The sequence below is a fragment of the Sabethes cyaneus genome, chromosome 3 (assembly GCF_943734655.1).
Source record: "Sabethes cyaneus chromosome 3, idSabCyanKW18_F2, whole genome shotgun sequence".
Taxonomy (NCBI): domain Eukaryota; kingdom Metazoa; phylum Arthropoda; class Insecta; order Diptera; family Culicidae; genus Sabethes; species Sabethes cyaneus.
The window spans coordinates 42021827-42040998 of NC_071355.1; the positions used below are offsets into that span (position 1 = coordinate 42021827).

The 19172-nt window shown below is 43.4% G+C and overlaps 1 protein-coding gene across 1 annotated transcript in view; it reads right to left on the minus strand.

Moving 5' to 3' along the window:
* Positions 1-3323: 3323 nt before the first annotated feature.
* LOC128741340 (F-BAR domain only protein 2) overlaps positions 3324-19172 on the minus strand; it is a 65433-nt gene continuing 49584 nt past the window's right edge. Inside the window, exons 8-16 of the mRNA XM_053837100.1 lie at positions 19050-19158; positions 18719-18894; positions 18459-18631; positions 5748-5971; positions 5507-5682; positions 5263-5443; positions 4690-5199; positions 4394-4623; positions 3324-4332 (exon numbers count right to left, since the gene is read on the minus strand). Coding sequence (XP_053693075.1) covers positions 4211-4332; positions 4394-4623; positions 4690-5199; positions 5263-5443; positions 5507-5682; positions 5748-5971; positions 18459-18631; positions 18719-18894; positions 19050-19158 — 1901 coding nt within the window. The 3' untranslated portion in view covers positions 3324-4210. The remainder of the gene's footprint in view (positions 4333-4393; positions 4624-4689; positions 5200-5262; positions 5444-5506; positions 5683-5747; positions 5972-18458; positions 18632-18718; positions 18895-19049; positions 19159-19172) is intronic.

The following is a 19172-nucleotide window of genomic DNA, read 5'->3' on the forward strand; positions in this document are numbered from 1 at the left end:
CTTTTTTCCCGTTAAATCAAATTTGGGATTTTTTTTTTGTGATTTTGAGTATTAATAAAGATTAAATGAACGACTTAGAATATTACATGTTATGTTTTATGATAGATATCGAAACATTTGGGTTGGAGACCATCTTTGCACTAGACGCATAGTATGCAGTTTGAATGCTAAATGCTTGTCATCGCAGATGATTAAATGCCTACCAACACGTTCCGGAAAGGTTGTAACATTAAATTTGGGTCCATGAAACTGTCGTTGCCATCACTCAATTCCTCCAGATATTCTGGAGGCAAAGGTACTTTAACAATTTTATTACGCTCTTATCACAACGGCTTCTCCATCAGCCATCAGTGTTTGAAGCTGCGAATTCTATGTTATGTAAACTTTTATAATGTTTCCGGGATGTTTTAAATAAGCGACAGATAAGATTTACATTCATTTGTTTACTAAAAAGCAACGACATCAAATGAAACACCGCAGCGAACGAACGAAAACAAACATTCCCGTTGCAAATTTTGAATATCGTTACTTCCTAGCGTTGCGTTTTCGCAACGCAAAGCTTCAAACCTATCTGAAAATTACAAAAATAATCAAAATTATGAAACAAAGTTTTTTTGGCAAGCAACCGATTCTTACTAACACTGATTGATAGGTCAGGCGTTAATAGAGGTAAAATCGAGTTTTATGAGCATTTTTCCTTAACTGTCTGAAAAATAGCAAAACCTGTTGTTTTGTCACAGCTGTAATTATGTTACATGTAACATCTGACCTTTGAGCAAAAACAGGTCGATTAGATTTTTTTCCAATCTTTCTTTGTTTCTCAGGGTCCTGGTTGATATCTTCAACCGGGCCTTCTCTGGAAACGAATGAAAGTGCGTTGCGTTTTCGCAACGCGAGGAGAAAATGGGTTAAAAGCTCATTGATGTGACGAAAGTTTGATACTGTGTTGCTGCTTTTTCGGAAATCGCTAGTTCAACGAAATATGTGCGTAACCAAATGTTGACGGAAAATTTTACAGTGTACAAGATTTAATAATCGTTGTTTAACTTGTTTAACGTGCAGCACAGCCCTATGCTGTGTCTTGACACTTTGTTTTTATGCTTTTATTTTCTTGCTGTGTGTATTTTGGTTACTGTGTGAAAAACAGCTAACTGGCACCTTTATCTCATTTGCTTTGCGTTGACGAGAGCTAACATCAGGCGGGCTCAGGAGTCGTGGGCCCCACTGACAGCTGAAGAGCTAACTTGCGTGAAGAGTGGCGAATATATGATTTCTCGTTTACGCTAACGCTAACATGTTGGCATCGAAAACATGGCTGCCTGCCAGCTACTTGGTGAAAAACGATTGCTGTACTTCACTTGAAAGAAGACCGTTAATAAGTGTGGAAGTATAGATCATTACACGGGAGCTCCTAACCACACTTTTTTGACAGCACTTGGTGGTTTGTTTACATGGTGTTAAAGTTTGAATTGAGTTTTCTATCTTTGTCCGGCAGATAATGATACAAAATTATAGTTTTTATTTAAGAGAAAGCACCTTACATGCATTTTAAAGCAACTGATGCAGTAATCCTTCACGAAATTTTAAATCGAAACTGCTGGATGTGACAAAAAACATGTAAACAAAGCACCAAGTGGTGTCATTTGACGGCAAAATGACGTCATCGCAAAATGATCTAAATAAATATCAGAAAATACAGTCCATTGTTCTTTTGATTCACCACCGAATTCCTGAGCGAACACCAAATATCTATTAACTAATTCCAAATTATACATTGGTCGCTTTTATGAACCAACTTTTATGATCGATATGTTCAGTTAAATTTATTTTCCATTAGCAATTATGTTTTGCTGAGCGTTTATTGATACCTACATAGCAGATCGATAAATTGAATTACAAGTTTTAGGAAATTATAACAGCGCTGGAAGCACTGATTACGTGGCGAAAGCGTGCTCTGCCAATACAGATGCATTTTTAAGGCGCAAAACAATATATGCTTCGAATGGTAGCCATTTATCCAGCCATCTTTGAGTCACTTTCGGTTTCCCCTTAAAGCAGCTAAGTGCTACAGCTCTACGAAGATACTGGGTGAATCGTTCTCATCTTACAAAACAGGAGTTAACCCGGGCGAGTAACGGTTACAAGAAATTGAACAGATTCCTGTACCAACGATATGTTCTCCGTAAAAAAGCTGGTCTGCCAGTGTTAGTTCATCTAGGGAAGCAAGTTTGCTAACTCTGAATTTGAAAAGTCCAATCTTTCTGCCCAAGACTTAATGAGTTCATTCAACGAAAGCTCTGCCTCACCTGATCAAGTCGCCATTGCCATCAACAAGTGTCCTAATGATGCTCCCAAGTACCCCCCACTTCACATTAGTAAACACATCGTCCTGTCTGCTGTCCAAAAGTTAAAGCTTTCATATGCTGCTGGTCCAGATGGCATTCCAGCGTCTATTCTGCAATTGTGTTCGGACTTCGGAGTTGTTGCTTGTTATTCCGCTTACAAAATTATTTAACAGGTCACTGCAAGAGAGCAAATTTCCTGAGTTGTGGAAATCCTCATTTATGCTTCCTGTCCACAAGGAAGGAGACAAGAGAGACGTTCGGAATTACAGAGACATCACCTCATATAAAAATTACAATTCAACTCCTCGGCGGATAGAATCCATATCCTAAGTGGTCTGTTGCTACAAATTTGACCGAATTTACGGCACCCTGCGTTCATACAATAGACTACGGTGGGCAAGTAGATTTGATAAACCGATTGCTTTCCATTAAGATCGAAGCTTCTCGTTTTGAAATGTTTACGAATGTTCCAGACGTCCCCCAGGGAAGTAATCTTTGATCTCTTTAGTTTTCGTTACGTATCAACGAGCTTTCTGTTCTGTTCTATCTGGATGCCGTCAAAAGGTATACCATCATCAACGGTACCAATGCAATGATTGCGACTACTTGCCAACCACGACTTTGAAAAAATAAAATTAAATTTAGTATTTCGAAGGCAACTCAATTCGTGTTTTTGAACGGGACAAAAATGTTCACTCGAAACTGTCACCCATGCAGAATAGAAGACCGCAGCAACCGTTCTTTATATATTCTCTTAATGTCGCGTTTAATTCAATGGTCTCAGAATTACATCTAACTGCTGTTGATTAGTTATTTTAGCTAAAACTTATTAACTACGAATAAGTTCACCTCTCATTTTATTCGCGCATTTGCTTTCGCCTATCGTTAGTATTTTCGTGAGATTTTGTTCCTCTAGTATATGATATATGTTTGACATATATTTCTAATGGATTTGTTAGTCGTGAGTGCTTCTCTTCCTTTTTCCCTCTCCCTCTTTCTCTTTCTTGCTTCTACTCATTATCAACTAGTATCATTTGTTTGCCCAGTATTTGTTCGATTCTGTTCACTGAATTTTTTTTTGCTGCTTTTCCACATCCAAATGGGTCAAGCCGAAACGCTGCCCGGACAGTGAATGAATCAATTAGCGTAACAATAAGGAAAAATACTTTCGTTCGAATCGGAAATTGCCTCAAAAAAGTGACCGAATGTGTTTTATGCTTAATCGTTTGCACTAGCCTACGGCAACTCTGCAACAGTAAAAGAACTTCCATTCGAATAGTTTGTTTTCTGCTTTCGTATCTTATTTACACGTACTTTTTTTATACAAATTCAGATATTAATTTACTGGAAAAGCATGGAAATGTTAGTAATTATGAGAATAAGATCAAATGTTCTTCCATCTAGTTCAGTTCTATTGAGTATTTACAAAGGTATTCTACTAGAATAGCTAACAATGGCGCTTCCGCATACATTCTGTATAGTCTTCGGCTCTATACTCTAATAAAGGTTCCATGGAATTCCTGCTATAACGATATTGAAAAAGGCAACATGTTCTATGTTCTCGAAACGCGAGAGTAAAACATTTCAAACAGCGGGGTTCGCTAACCCCACCCACTTATCCTGTCAATACTAAGCAATAGTCTAGTCAGTAATAGTTTAAGGTGCATTACCAGTAAATAATTGTATGATTCGATTTTCCCGTCACATGTGTTTTTCTCTCCATTACTAAAAAGAAAAAGATACGAAACACATACCAATCACATTTTACGTTCCAGTAGCAAAAACAACGCCGAATCCGCAGCAACTGGTCAGCTCCGTTCAGCCGGTTGGTGCGGTCAGCTCTAGTCAAAGAAGTACAGCTTTTGCTATCCCGATCCACCGGAGCCAACCGATTTGGCACTGTACGGACTGGGCGAAAGAATGCCAGCATTCGGAGGAGTTGGCGTTTTCAAGCCTCTCACACCGTCACCTTCACAAATGTATTTTCCTGCAAAAATTAGTTGTCAATCAGAGAGCACTGCCTACAGAAAAACTAATTGTCAACTAACCTGATACGAACCGTCGTTTTACCAGCGACAGCCTGTACCCTGTGCCAACGAGTTCGAACTCAATACCGGACAGTGTTGTGCCTTCGCAGTTGAACTGCGTTGAAATGATTGCCGGATTCGAAGGTCCTGTGCCAACCTCCAAACGAGCTCGAAGCGTGTCTATACCGCCGTTGTCCGAATGTTGTGAAATATCGGTAAAGTTCCATACCAATCTGTTCGATTCACCCTGCCTGAAAAGGTATACCAATCGTCAACCCAAAAAAAAACTCTTCTATCAATACCTTGATCCAACTCACCAGGCGGAATGCGGTTTCGATTGTACATTCTTAACGCTCCCATCGACTGGAACCGATATGGAAACATTCAGCAGCGGCGAAGCGACGGCCATCGCGTGGTTGTTGTACTTGTAATCGATCTTGATGTCCGTGTGCCGCTGCTCGCACTTCCAGTAGGAAACCAGCTGAAACGGACAGGACGCGGCACCCGGTTTGGATTTGATCTGATACTTTAGAATATCAACATTGAAGTACGGTGCGGTCGGATTTTGCTCCGACTGACGCCGCAGAATGGACGTTAATACTGGCATGTTGAATTCCAGCGTGGTGCTGAAAGCGGTCGACTGCAGTTTGTCGATTGTTATGAACTGCTTGTTTGGCAGTATGTTTTCCATGTTCTGTAAGTTTTTCACTCGGAAGCCCAGCTTCGCTGGGTTCGGATTGTTGGCCAGTACGTTAACTATGCCGGCCGGGAAGGACAGCATCATTTCACCGGACATTTTCACCTGGCATCGGGATTCGTCGGAGCCTCTACGGGTGGAGAAACCGGTATTTAATCCGATGTTTGACGTTTCGGTTATTTGAAACACTCACCTGAAGTAGGCATGGATGATCTCATGGAAGGCAACAGCCAGTGGGATCGTGTCCGACATACCGATGGTGAGCGGAGACGGTCCCCTGGATGATCCAATTCCTACGCTTGGACTGCGGAACTCTAAACTTCCGACGCTGTCGGCACGAGCAATCTGCGAAGCGGGACTTATCCTGCCGCGCACTGAAAATTAAACCACAGTTTAGGGAAATTTTATCGATGAACTCTGGTTATATAATAACATACCAGCGGCTTCAGATCTTCGGGATGGTGGCCTAGGAATGGCTATACTGCTACCGCCGGCTGATGTAGGAGTCGGAATTTGTCGCTGTGTCAGTTTGGTAAGATTTGCGGATGCCGGTGCCGAGGAACTGATATCTCCCACCTCGGAGAAAATATCTCCTAGATCGGCATATCGATTACTAAATCAATTAGGAGTGATTGTTTTCAAAGATGTTTGTTCATTACAATAACGGAATAGACATACTTGGAAGCGGTGGACATCGACAGTGTGGGGCTCTGCAGCGGTGCGTACGGGTGGACCGCCGTCGGTGTCGAAGCGTTCGACGCGTTGGGACTAGTGAGATGGGTGTGGTTGTTCAACAACCCAGCCGACTGGCTGCCGGTACCGCCGAGCTGCTGACCGTGGCCATTGCGGGCCGTCGCCACCGGGTGAACCGACGACGCGTTCGACGACGAGTGGTAATGATGCTGTCGGTGGGGAAAGATAGCAGTTTGATTAAGAACCAACGGATCAGGGTGGTGGTGGTGGCTTAGTTTATCGCCGATCTGCTGCGATACGGACTGGGACCGTTTCATGCGCAGCATCATTCGATCGTGCGTTTCGGAACTGCGCCGGCCCTGCTGTGAGTTTGGGGGTTTTCGTAATTTATTGGGTGTGTGTTTTGATTTCCGATTACGATTGTTTTAATTTTCATTTTCATTAGTGGAAATGAGTTTCAATTTTCAACGATTGGGTTTAGTTGACACGCGAATGAGAGATGATGAGCACATGGATGTTGAAGTGATGAAAATGGAAATAACGAGAGGTGTTAGTATCATGTAAGTTCTCTTGAATAGTCACGCAAAGATTAAGCTACACAAATAAAACCAACAAAATTTCGAAAAAAAGTACTTGACTAATGCTATCTACGAAATTATGGTACACAAACTATAATGACGAGATACCCATAAAAAATATTTTTATACAACAAATCGCATGAAGCTCTGCATGAAGGCGAATATGAAAAATGCATTCAATTCAGCGCATACAGTGTTACCCCTGGTAGTATTCTTTTATCTGTCAGCCCATGGACATGACTACTGAACTACTGACAGTGTTTGTCTTTCTCAGCTCTTCAAAAGTAACCCAAGATCGTCCTGAATTTTTTTGAATAACAAAAGTAAGAACTTTGGGCTTCCATCATGTGTTAGTTTTGAATAAGGGTGTCACATGTACCGATGTTCAATCGTTAACAAAACCTTTTGCGGCGTTTATAAAAGTGTTTTAGTAATACATCCGGCAGTGTAAGGGAATCGCTCATTGCTTATACAAAACCTGTGTAGAAAACGGCAAATCTGCAGGACCTAATATGCTAGTAAATAAAATTTCAGCACAGCAGTTTCAGCATAAATTTGTGATTCCTCTTACGAGTTTGTTAAATACATCACTGGCTTCTGTTTCCGGGGTTTTCCGAAGACCCTGGAAGATCTCACACATCACCACGTTTGATCAATAAGGGTGTAAGATATAAGGGGTAAGAATTAGAACAACTATTCCGGGCTAATGACACGCGCAAGTTTTATGAGAAGGTGAACCAAACTCGGAAGAGCTACACACCGAAACCTGACATGCTTAGGGACGAGAGAAAGAATCTAATCACAAACGAGCGCGAGGTGGTCGACAGATGGAAGCAGTTCTTCGATGAACATCTCAATGGCGAAGTCGCAGGAGGCGGAACGTAAATTAACCTGGAAGCGCCCATGGAAGATAGTAATGTCCTAGCACCTGATCTCCAAGAAGTCAAACGGGAAATCGGGCTGCTGAAAACCAATAAAGCCACTGGGAAGGACCGCCTACCGGCAGTGCTTTATGAACATGGCGGAGAAACACTAGCAAAGGCTCTTCACTGGGTTATTTCGAGGATTTGGGAGGAGGAAAAGCTACCGGAGGAATGGATGGAAGGAGTGGTTTGTCTCATCTACAAAAAGGGTGATCGGCTAGACTGCTGCAACTATCGTGGTATTACGCTGGTAAACGCCGCATACAAGGAACTCTCCCAGATCTTGTTACGCCGGTTGTCACCGATAGCACAAGGTTTCGTAGAGAATTATCAGGCGGGTTTCATGGGGGCTCGCGCAACTTCGGACCAAATTTTTACTATCCGACAGATCTTGCAGAAATGTCGGGAGTACAACGTGCCCACGCATCACATCTTTATTGATTTCAAAGCAGCATACGATACAGTCAATCGAGACAAGCTATGGCAGATAATGCAGGAACACGGTTTTCCGGACAAACTTACGCAACTGATCAGAGCCACATTGGATCGAGTGATGTGTTTCGTACGCATCTCTGGGAAACTCTCGAGTCGCTTCGAGACACGACGAGGGTTGAGACAAGGTGACGGTTTATCCTGCATGCTGTTCAACATCGCTCTTGAGGGGGTGATCCGACGAGCGGGTATCGAAACGAGGCACGATTTTTACCAAGGGTAGCCAACTTCTAGGCTTTGCAGATTGACCAAATACATGAAAGGAAAGGAAACAAACGCGCGTCTCCCACGGACGGTAACCATTGACGACGACGAACTAGAAGTGGTAGAGGAGTTCGTGTATTTGGGATCGCTGGTGACCGCGGACAACAACACTAGTAAGGAGATCCAGCGGCGTCTCCAAGCAGGAAGTCGGGCCTGCTTTGCCCTTCGTAAAACGCTGCAAAACCCTTATTAGACCGGTAATTCTTAATATACTTGAAGCCGTGACGCTGCTCACGAAGGACATCCGCGCCCTTGCCGTGTTCGAGCGGAAAGTGCTGCGGACGATATTTGGCGGAGTACAAACTGAAAGCTGAGAGTGGCGGAGGCGTATGAATCACGAGCTACAGGCACTGCGTGGGGAAACCCAATCGTACATCTAGCGAAAGTTAGGAGGCTACGGTGGGCCGGGCATGTCGTAAGGATGCCGGACGACAGTGCGATGAAAGTAGTCCTCGTCAACAACCCCACCGGCACTAGGAACAGGTGGGCCCAACGTGCACGATGGCTCGACCAGGTCGAAAGCGATTTGCGACTTCTGAGACGACTAGGAAATTTGCAACGAGTGGCCCAAGACCGAGTTGAATGCAGACGAGTGCTTGAAACAGCACGAGCAACCCCGGCTCTATGCTGAAGAAGAAGAAGAAGAAGGGTGATGGCCGGAAATGAATCGGGGTGTTGCTATTCGATCAGCTATTCCGGGATTATTCGAGTTCTCTCCAGTGCAACACGGATTCTCAAAGGAGAATGAACCTTTGCGAGTTTACCTCGATAGCTATGGATTATTCTCAAAGCAAAGGGTTTCAAGTGGATTGAGCGGTTTCAAGTGGATGAGCAAAGCATTTAATGCCGTTAATATTAATAGCATCTTGGAGGCAGTTGAAGATTTTGGTATTCGAGGCTCGTTGTTCAACTGGTTCAAATCATATCTCGAACACAAAGTATAATTTGTGAAAATACGTGGCAACAAATCTTGCTCGTTTACTAATAAACTCCGGACTACCACAAGGTTTCACTTGGGACCATTGTTATTCATGCTTTTGCTTGAAGTTGTCTAACAAACAAGCATTCTGATCAACGCATGCGATGTTAAATCTTTTTTACCAATAAGTCAAAGGATGACTGTCTGAAATTGAAAAATACAGATTAAAACTAAACACGAACAACTGCTCAATTATAACATTCATCAGAAAAGCTAATCCAGTGATATTTGATTAACGGAGGGCTGCCTTCTGAAGAGTTAGGTGCTGCCCTCGAAGACGGTTGGGGCAGAATACGCCATCGGAGAGATCGCTACTAAGTACAGAGCCCCGGAGTATAGGAAATTATAGGTTCAAAGCTGAATAACAAGGAGCGATAAAGAGAAAAAATTACTTCTAAATAGTTGGCTGAGCATTACCGTTAGAGATCAGAGACCGGGACGAGGGAGGTAATCCTACGAACCAAACTTTTATATACCGACAGATCTTGCAAAAATGGCGGGAGTATAATGTGGCCACTCATCACCATTTTATTGGCTTCAAAGCAGCATACGATACAGTTGCTGGAGGTTAGCTATGGCCGATAACGCATAAACACGGTTTTACGGACAAACTGACGCGACTACTCAGAGCTACATTGGATCGAGTGATGTATTTCGAGTGCATCTCGGAGACATTCTCGAGTCCCTTCTTCAACTGCACCCGTTTCTTCAACTACACCATCATTAACGTGCACTGTCCACACGAAGGTAGACCCGACGATGAGAAAGAAGCATTCTACGCGTAGCTAGAGGCGACACAAGCTAACTGTTCGCCACCGGACATCAAGATCGTCATCGGGGATATGAACGTCCAGGTCATTAGGCGCTCGCCTATAGATGTATAGCGATGTATAGATCGGACTATTACAACAACGCAAATGATGCCGGCTAGCGAAGCATCACTTTCCTCGCAAAGATATCCACAAGCCCACCTAAAGATGACCAACGACCATTGAATCGAACCGACCACATTTTCATCAATAGCCAGTCTTCCTCGCAGTGCGGACATCGACTCGGATCATCAACTAGTAACAGTAAGTACATGTTCCTTAATACTTTCGACAGTTAATTACTTGCGACAAACTCGTCCTTCTCCGTTAAGAATTCGGAAATAGAAAGCTGTCCGTGAAAAAAGTAGGACTCACAAAAATGGTCGTCGAATTTTCTTTAAATTATCAGAGAATAAACGTTATGGTTAGGTTTCTACTGCATTGTTTTATTGTATCTCCTGTACATAACCGAATGCCTGTACCTTACCCTTGACAGCACACAGAGGTTTTGGGCAACGGTGGAATCAACATGTTTTGATACTTCTACCCATTTTTTCTCAAAAGCCAAGTTATTCTTCAACACCTTAGGTATTTCACGAAGTCTGGCTTTCATGAGGACCCAACGTATTTTTCTCTAGATGTGGGTTAACATTGTTATCTCTGCTCCAGTCGAACACCAGCCGCGCGTTGTGGCAAGATCGGGCCTTTGGGCGATTTGGGTTCTTTTGCTTTATGTTTGGCATCGACTGCTAACAGCGACCGGATTCTAGCGACACGTACTGACAGCGGAGCCACTATACGTAACCCTCACGACGACAGCGCCAGCCAACGACGCGCTTTTGAATTTGCAGCGAAGCAATTAACGCTGACGACCAGCCTTCGTCGTCCATATTCATCGCTAGTGCAGCAAGTATCGATTGATGACGCGGCCACGCTCCGCCGACGACCCGGTTTTCAAACGAGCAACGGAAATCAGTTGGACACCCCGTTTCGCTGACGTGGTTAACAATCCCTTACGCATCGAGCATCGATCTGTGACGCTGCCCCGCCACCATCTTATAGACCAAATCATCATACCGTCAATTGGCAGATACTGGCGCCCTTGTTTACATTTTGGAAAACTTTCCTTTCCGTTTATAGCGAACGTATCATTAGTGGCCCCGTTTCAACGGAAAATACTCATTGAAATGTATGGCGTCGACAGTGCGTTTCTATTTGCTCTACGTCTTAAATTGAGTTTCTAGTGTAATCAAAGCACCTAAAATCGTGATTTGTGTACAGTTTTACATCGCTACTCTTGATTACTGGAAAACCGATTTATTCGTCGTGATAACTGCTCATTTAATCGAATTCACAAATATCAAAAATATTCGGCTATTGTTGTGATCCGTTTCTATTGAAGCTGTTTATCATTCGTTGCTTGCCGATCGAACAAAACTTACCATCAGTTGCTTTTGGCTTTCCTTTCTGCAACACAAAAGCTGCGTCATGGATAAGTGCTGCTATGAATGTGCGAAACCGATTAAAAACCTAAATCAAATTAAATGCTATCTGTGCGAAAGTGTTGGGCATTTAAAATGTTTTGGTTGGGATCGCGCGAATCTCGATTTTGCCAATAATCAGCCGAATTTATTATGGTTCTGTACTGGTTGTTTGAAATCGGTAGAAAAATTAAAAAATAATAAGAATACTTCGTCTGACTTAACCAAAGCGGTGGTTTCTTCGGTGTCTGATGTGATCAACTGCTGTATGAATGGCATCAAAAAAGAGCTTGCACAAACCAATGAATGCATTAAACGTGTTTCTGATAAAATGCTATCCGTTGCATCCCCGTCCGTTGCAATTTCATCAAATAATCGTACAAATAAGCGCCCGAGAGTGCATTCGCCGGATGCTACCCCGAAGCTACCAAAAGTAACGAAAAAATTGTATGGTGGAACTCGGATGGCTGATAATATTAATATTGCTATCGAAACAGTGCCTAAGCCAGCTGAAAAATTTTGGCTGTATCTTTCGCGCATTGCCCCGCACGTCTCTGAAGCTGAAGTTTGTACACTTGTTGAGTCATGTATGCCTGGCGCTCATCCCGTTGTTAAGAAATTGATTAAAAAAGATGCCGATTTGAACTCGTTTGCCTTTGTGTCATTCAAAGTCGGTGTTGATTTAAATCTAAAGGAGCTTTCGCTGGATCCATCTACCTGGCCTAAGGGAATTTACTTTCGTGCCTTCGAAGAACGCGGAACTGTATCCCGGGATTTTTGGCTTCCCAGTGCGAACGAGCTTCCGCGAACAGATCCTTCAGTACCAGCCCAGGATACCGCTACCCCTCGTCAGCCAGCCTAAATTTGAATGGTCATCCATCGTTGGACTATGGGGGCCACCGGGCCCCCAATCCAGTTAAGTTAATGCCTACTAGTAATTTGCAAAAAGATTATTCTGTTTCTTTCTGCCATAGCTCTTCATTCGGCGACACCGCAACGCATGATGATTTGCCTCAGCTAAGAGTTTCTGTTCCTGAGCCTGTCCTTCTGTTTTATCAGAACACTAGGGGTCTCCGCAGCAAGATAACCGAATTCAGCTTGGCAGTGTCGGATTCCTCATATGATTGTATTGTTTTAACTGAAACATGGCTTGATTCTCAAATTATCTCAAATCAGCTGTTTGGCGAGGACTATACTGTTTTTCGCACCGATCGCTGCCCGACCAACAGCAACAAGTCATCTGGCGGTGGTGTGCTAATTGCAGTTCGGCGTAATTGGTCGTCCACGTTATTAACGAATGCAATTGATGAGTTACTGGAGCAATTATGGATAACGGTTTCTACTGGAACTACAAAGTTAGCGATCGGTGTTATTTATGTTCCTCCTAATTTACGCAATGATGCTGAAGTGATCCAACGGCATATTTCAACGATTAATAAGGTAAACGATTCTCTCGGTCCCAGTGATGATCTTTTACTGTTTGGCGACTACAACCGTGCTGGTCTAACCTGGAAGCTACATGATATCAACAGATATTTGATTGTCAATACTCTGCATTCTCATATTAACTCTGGCAGTTCTTGCCTTCTAGACGGCGTTGCCTTAAATGGTCTCTACCAGGTCAACCCAGTGCTCAATCATAATGGCAGGCTTTTGGATCTAATTTTTGTTAACAGTCATGCTCTGCCAGCCTGCTCAGTGACCACTGCAGTTGATGAGCTTTGCAATATTGATCCTCATCATCCTCCCGTTATGATTAGATATGACAAGCCTATCAGTTCGCTATTTTATGATGAATTTGACTCTAATGCGTACGATTTTCGGCGAGGTGATTTCGATGCAATAAATGTGGCTTTAAGCAATGCTGATTGGTCCTTTTTAACCAGCTATACCGATGTTGATGATGCAGTTGCTAGCTTTATTGTCAAAGTTCATGAGCTTATATTGCAGCATGTCCCCCGAGTACGACCGCGCTGTAAGCCAGTATGGGGAAACCGCGAACTAAACCGTCTAAAACGCCAGAAAAATCGTTGCCTTCGTGCTTACCACTCATCCAGTAGTGCACGCAATCGTCAAAATTTCAAATTAGCTAGTCAAAAATATAAGTCTCTGAACAAAAGCCTTTATCGCAACTATGTACGCTACACCGAACGTAAACTGCGAAGTAACCCTAAACAGTTTTGGCGATTTGTCAATAGTAAACGGAAAGAGGACGGCCTTCCATCTACTATTTTCTTGGATAATGATGTTGCATCCTCCACTAGTAGTAAATGTGCTTTATTTGCTAAATACTTCGAGAGTGTGTTTTGTACGGAGTCAGTCTTGCCTGATAGCTTGGATGATGCCCTGTTTTACGTTCCTGACGCCGAATTCTCAGTTGGACCTTTTATTGTTGTTGCAGAAGACGTTGCTAATGCTGTTCATAAAATAAAACAATCGTATTGCCCTGGACCTGACGGAATTCCTGCTGCCCTATTAAAAAAATGCTGTGGTACCCTGAAAGCTCCAATCGCTACCTTATTCAACCTTTCTCTACGAGCGCAAAAATTTCCCGAAAGTTGGAGGTCGTCATTCATGTTTCCTGTATTTAAAAAAGGCAACAAGCATAGTGTGAAGCACTACCGTGGAATCACCTCCCTATGCGCTTGTTCTAAGATTTTTGAGGCAATTGTCTATGACCATCTCTTGTTCCGAGTGAAAAGTTATATTTCCACATCGCAACACGGATTTTATCCGGGCCGATCAGTTACTACAAACTTACTGGAGTTCACCTCTCTATGTCTACATACTATGGAAAAGGGTAATCAGGTCGATGCCATTTACACTGATCTGAAAGCGGCATTCGATCGTGTGAACCATGATATTTTGCTAGCCAAGCTGGACAAATTGGGTGTCTCATCTAGTTTACTTTCCTGGCTGAGCACTTATTTACGCAATCGCAAAATTGCCGTTAAACTAGGCTCTTCTCATTCGAGGTGGTTTCAGAATGGATCAGGAGTACCTCAAGGTAGCATTTTAGGACCACTATTATTTTCACTGTTCGTTAATGATGTCACTCGACTATTGCCTCATGGAACAAGGTTGTGCTATGCAGATGACCTAAAAATTTATTTGCAAATTAAGACAACCACTGACTGTTTGAGTCTGCAAAAGTTGGTTGATATGTTCGTGAAATGGTGCAGTTCCAATCATATGCTAATCAGTATTCAGAAATGCACTGTCATCAGCTTTACCCGTAAAAAGTACCCGATAGTTTTTGATTACTGTATTGACGGCACACCACTACAGCGTAGTGATAGTGTGACGGACCTTGGCATCGTATTGGATAGCCAAATGTCATTCAGGCAGCATTATGATTTCATTATTAACAAGGCGTATCGTCAGCTGGGAACCATTTTCCGAATCGGCGGAGAATTTAGTGATCCTGGTACTTTACGTACCCTTTACTGCTCCTTGGTTCGCTCTATTCTGGAGACAGGCTGCGTTGTCTGGAATCCGCATTATGATTATTGGATTGTTCGTCTTGAGCGAATTCAGAAGTGCTTCATACGCAAAATTTGTCGCATGCTGCCATGGAGAAACCCTGATGCTCTGCCTCCATACGAGGAACTCTGTCTGCTTGTTGGCGTATTACCTCTTGAGCAGCGGAGAAAAGTTATTGTAGCCAAGACTGCTTATAAAATTCTGTCGGGCGCTCTGGACTGCCCTGCTATTTTGTCACAACTGCATCTATACTGCCCTCTCCGGCCTCAACGGAACCAACGGCTTCTACGTGTTGACCCGCACCGGACCAACTATGGCCTTCATGAACCTATTCGGCAGATGGCGCTGGAATATAATCGACGGGAAAATGAATTTTCTTTTTAGTGAATGTTGTGTGTAATTTGAATAATGTATGTAGTTATGCCATGTACTATGTGTTGCCTCTGTTTAATTAAAAGATGCTGGGTTTTTATGCCGCTCCGAGTAACATGTTGCTCTAGGCGGCTTTTCCCAGCCAAATCAAATCTTCATTAAGACAGTTTGTCGGATGAAGCAAATAAATAAATAATAATAATAATGTAGCGTGTTTTTTGGCATTTTACAGGCATAATGGCTTTAAAATTTAGTCCTAATGCTGTTTAAACTCGGCTTAAACAACAAACTTGCCGTTTAAACAGCCTCAACTTTTTTTGACTCTGCGGTCTGTTTGTAAACAAGGGCGCCAGTATCTGCCAGATGACGTCACCTTGGTTTGGTCTATTGTCAAGCGACGCCAACCGACGCCATCGCTGATAAAAACCCGACGCCATCTCTGTGGAATCAACGCGTCGATACATCAGCGAGTAGCCGCAGCTGATCCACAGCTAACCGATCAAATCGGTCGAGTGAGTAAACCGTGCACGTTGAGATTTTTTTTAGCCACACACAAATTACCTTTTTGAACCTTTTTTTCGTCGCTCGAAGGCGACTCGCTGAGCCGACATTTGTGCCGTTCTGTAGCTATTTTTAGAACGAGCCAATTTGACCGCACTTTAGGGGGAAAGTGATAGAACGATAGTCCTAGGAAGCCGATTAAGCAGATCGAATATGAATAAACCCAACTTGCAAATTGTATATTCGTCTTTCCTAGGTGTTTCTGTAAACCCTAGCTGATTTCCCCCGTCGATAATCACATCTGAAGACATTCTCACATTCGCGTCTGATAATTTTAATTTGATTTTATTCTCCGAGTGGCTGTCGGGAACCAGCCCCACTATTACTTCTAAGCGAGAGGGTGAGAGAGATAGGAAGATCTTTGCCTGTGATGATAACTGATGTGGTTAGGTTTCGTGCCGGGCAACCTTAACCGAGCGAGTGGTCCTCTTTCAGAGGTGGCGCTTAAGCCACTCGTCTTGAACGGCCTGAAGAGCTTTGGTGAACGGGAGGTAAATCGCGGGCAAGCCGCCCACGTTATATTGACCCAAATCGGGCCAAAACAGCGTCTCTCCTCCGTAAGACCACACCGCCCCGTGAGACCATGCACTTCTGAAGACACTCGTCCCGGATCCCGGGAGATTCGCCCGGTGTTGGTATACATCGAAATCAAATATACGACTTCTTCCTTACCTCCGCCTTGATGTAAGTCTCGTCATCCATCACAACACAGCGCACCTCAGTTTCATCAGCTACTGTTGGTACAGCTTTCTGGCGCGGATTTTGGCGACTGTGTTTTGTTTGTCGTTCCGGTATGGTACCTCCCGGACCTTGAGGACGTGGAGACCGCAACGTTTCATCGTATTTTTGACAAAACATTTGGAAGCATATGCCTTCTTCGCCGCGTGATTCGAAAGTTTTGTCCGACGCTTGAACAGACCCAGGTATCAGCATCTTTGGCTCGAGCAGCACGTTCCTCACAATCATGTGGAAGATTTGTGCCTTTGTGTACAGACCCAACATCTTCCGGGCCTTCACCACGTCAGCTGTCTTCAGTTTTCAGCCACTACTTGATCGCTGCTGGTTCGGCTGAGTTCTTGAATAACTTCGAACGATATATTCCTAGGTATTGGCTAAAATATCTGTACGATGCAGTCGATTTTTCCATGACAACGCACATGATATTTTGGCCGGTCTGTTCTTACTCCGACACTCGATAACCACTTAAAGATTGTGGTGAAATTCTGCCAGCCAATGTGTGCATTGTTTACATCTTAGCCAATATTAGTCAAAACTTCATCAATTTTTGGCCACACGGTGAACAATTACAAATTAATCAATGTGCCTCACTTTTTTCGATATACATTCTTTAGACAGTCCAAACGCTGGCTGGCAAAGAGTGACTTCGTGCAAATGTACCGCCTCTGTTCACTAACTCCTATCTCTACCTCCACAAGGTGCCGGCTGGGGTATGTAACCTTGAGTGTCGTACGCACAAAAGGAAGGGGGAACAGTCAGCTCTAAGATGGCAGTCCCATCAGCGTCAAGCAAAATAGAAACCTTTGACCAACAACCTAAAAAGCAAAGCCTTGGGTTTATACCGTCTTTAGACATTACCCTTCTTTATCAACAGACTTCGCAGCCGGCTGTTAGAGTACAGGAAAATTATGGGCCAGTGCAATGATCCTACAGACTCTATCTCGCAAGCACCACCTAACCGAGATTCGAACATACGACGACTGGCTTGTTAGACCCGTTTTGTAGAGTGAAGAAATTCCAAGTGCACGAAATGATTTGACGGTTTGACAGGAATTACCAGCAAGTGATGGAGAAGAAAAGACGAACTAGGAAAAATTCTATCTAAGCATTGTCCGATGGAGAACTTTGAAGAAAAACTGATCAAAACAAGCGCGAGGTAGCAGTTCTTCCATGAACACGTCAATGGCGACTTAACGGAAGGAAGCGGAACGCCAACGATAGTTTAACTCCTATCCACTACAGCGTCCTCGCCCCCAATCTAGAAGAGTTCCGGCGAGAAATTTGGCAGATGAAAACTAATAGAACCGCTTCTGGCGGAATTCTACAAAAATGGCAAGGAACCGCTTGCAGCACTACATTTGATAACTTCGGGATTTGGGAAAAACTTTGGAACGGCGGAGGTAACCTACCTTAGACTAAAAAATGGAGACTAGGAGGATTAAGCTAAAGATCAATGTGCCGAAAACCAATTACATGATAGAAAGAGGCTCCAGAGAAAACAAATAACGTTTGCCTTTCCACGACCAGTGACCATTGATTGACACACCACGAGCCAATTCGGTTCTCCATTAAAGAGATACTAATAATTGAAAAAATGTATAAAACATAAAATCTGATAGCACAAAGAAATCTAGCCCAAAAATTGCTAAAATAATATAAAAATGTTTGCATGAAATAAAATTGAAAACATAAAACATAAAGATATGATGTTGATCGTTTGGGAATTGAGCTAAAATATAACACAAAAAGTTTCCTTCGAAGCAACATTTTCTACGTAATTTCAATTTTTTTCTTCCCGAGTTTCTCCTGTGAAGAATAACCGAATGGTTCTTTTTTTCAAAACATTTTTTTAAATAATTAATATTATTACAATACGTTGCAACAAAAAATACCTCCAATCCACACACTCCTATCAATGAACTACGCTACAAAACCACAATCTCAGCCAGCAAATTACGGCGCAAACGCTATTGAATATACCACAACGCACGCGGCAGCTAAGCGGTCACTACTTACCGTCGAGAGTGCTCCAATTGGCGAAAGCGACAGATTCTCTACGGTTGCGCGTAATTCGTCCACGCTGGCCGAGATGGGCGCGGCTCCATTGTTCAGCGGTTTAATTTCAACGTGAATCTTCCGATCACCTCGTTCGTCCTCGCTGTCGCTGTCCGAACTTGAGTAGAAGTTGTCTGGAAGCAAAACAACAACAAAAAAAGTCGTTTTCAATGTCGGAGGACACAATCCCAACCAACTCTAACAACGGCAACCGGACTTACTGCTCTTCTCCGTTATCGTGGCACTGTCCCAGGTGGCATCCCGTGGCTGTATACTGTACCCGTCCTCATCGACTTCGGGAGTTGCCGTCGGTGCCACATTCCCGGTGCTGGCCGCAGACGTTGTCTGCAAATTGCTAGCAGCTTCCGCTGCTTTCACCGCATCATCCTTTTCCTCGCTGCAGAGAATCAATACGAGTACGAACGACATTAGCATATCATCAACGAAAGCGGATAATCTAATTAACTTAAAAACCGACGACAGCGACGACGACGACGACTACTGTCTGTCCGTGACGGTCAACGAGTAATGGAAAACAGAATGAATACTCACGCGTCGGAGATTTTCTCATCTTTGGCACTGGAATTTTCGACCGAATCCTTTTTCTTTTTGGTCTTTTTGGACTTGGCCTTCTCCCGTCTGCTACGCAGAAAGCCGGAAACTGTTGACAACGTG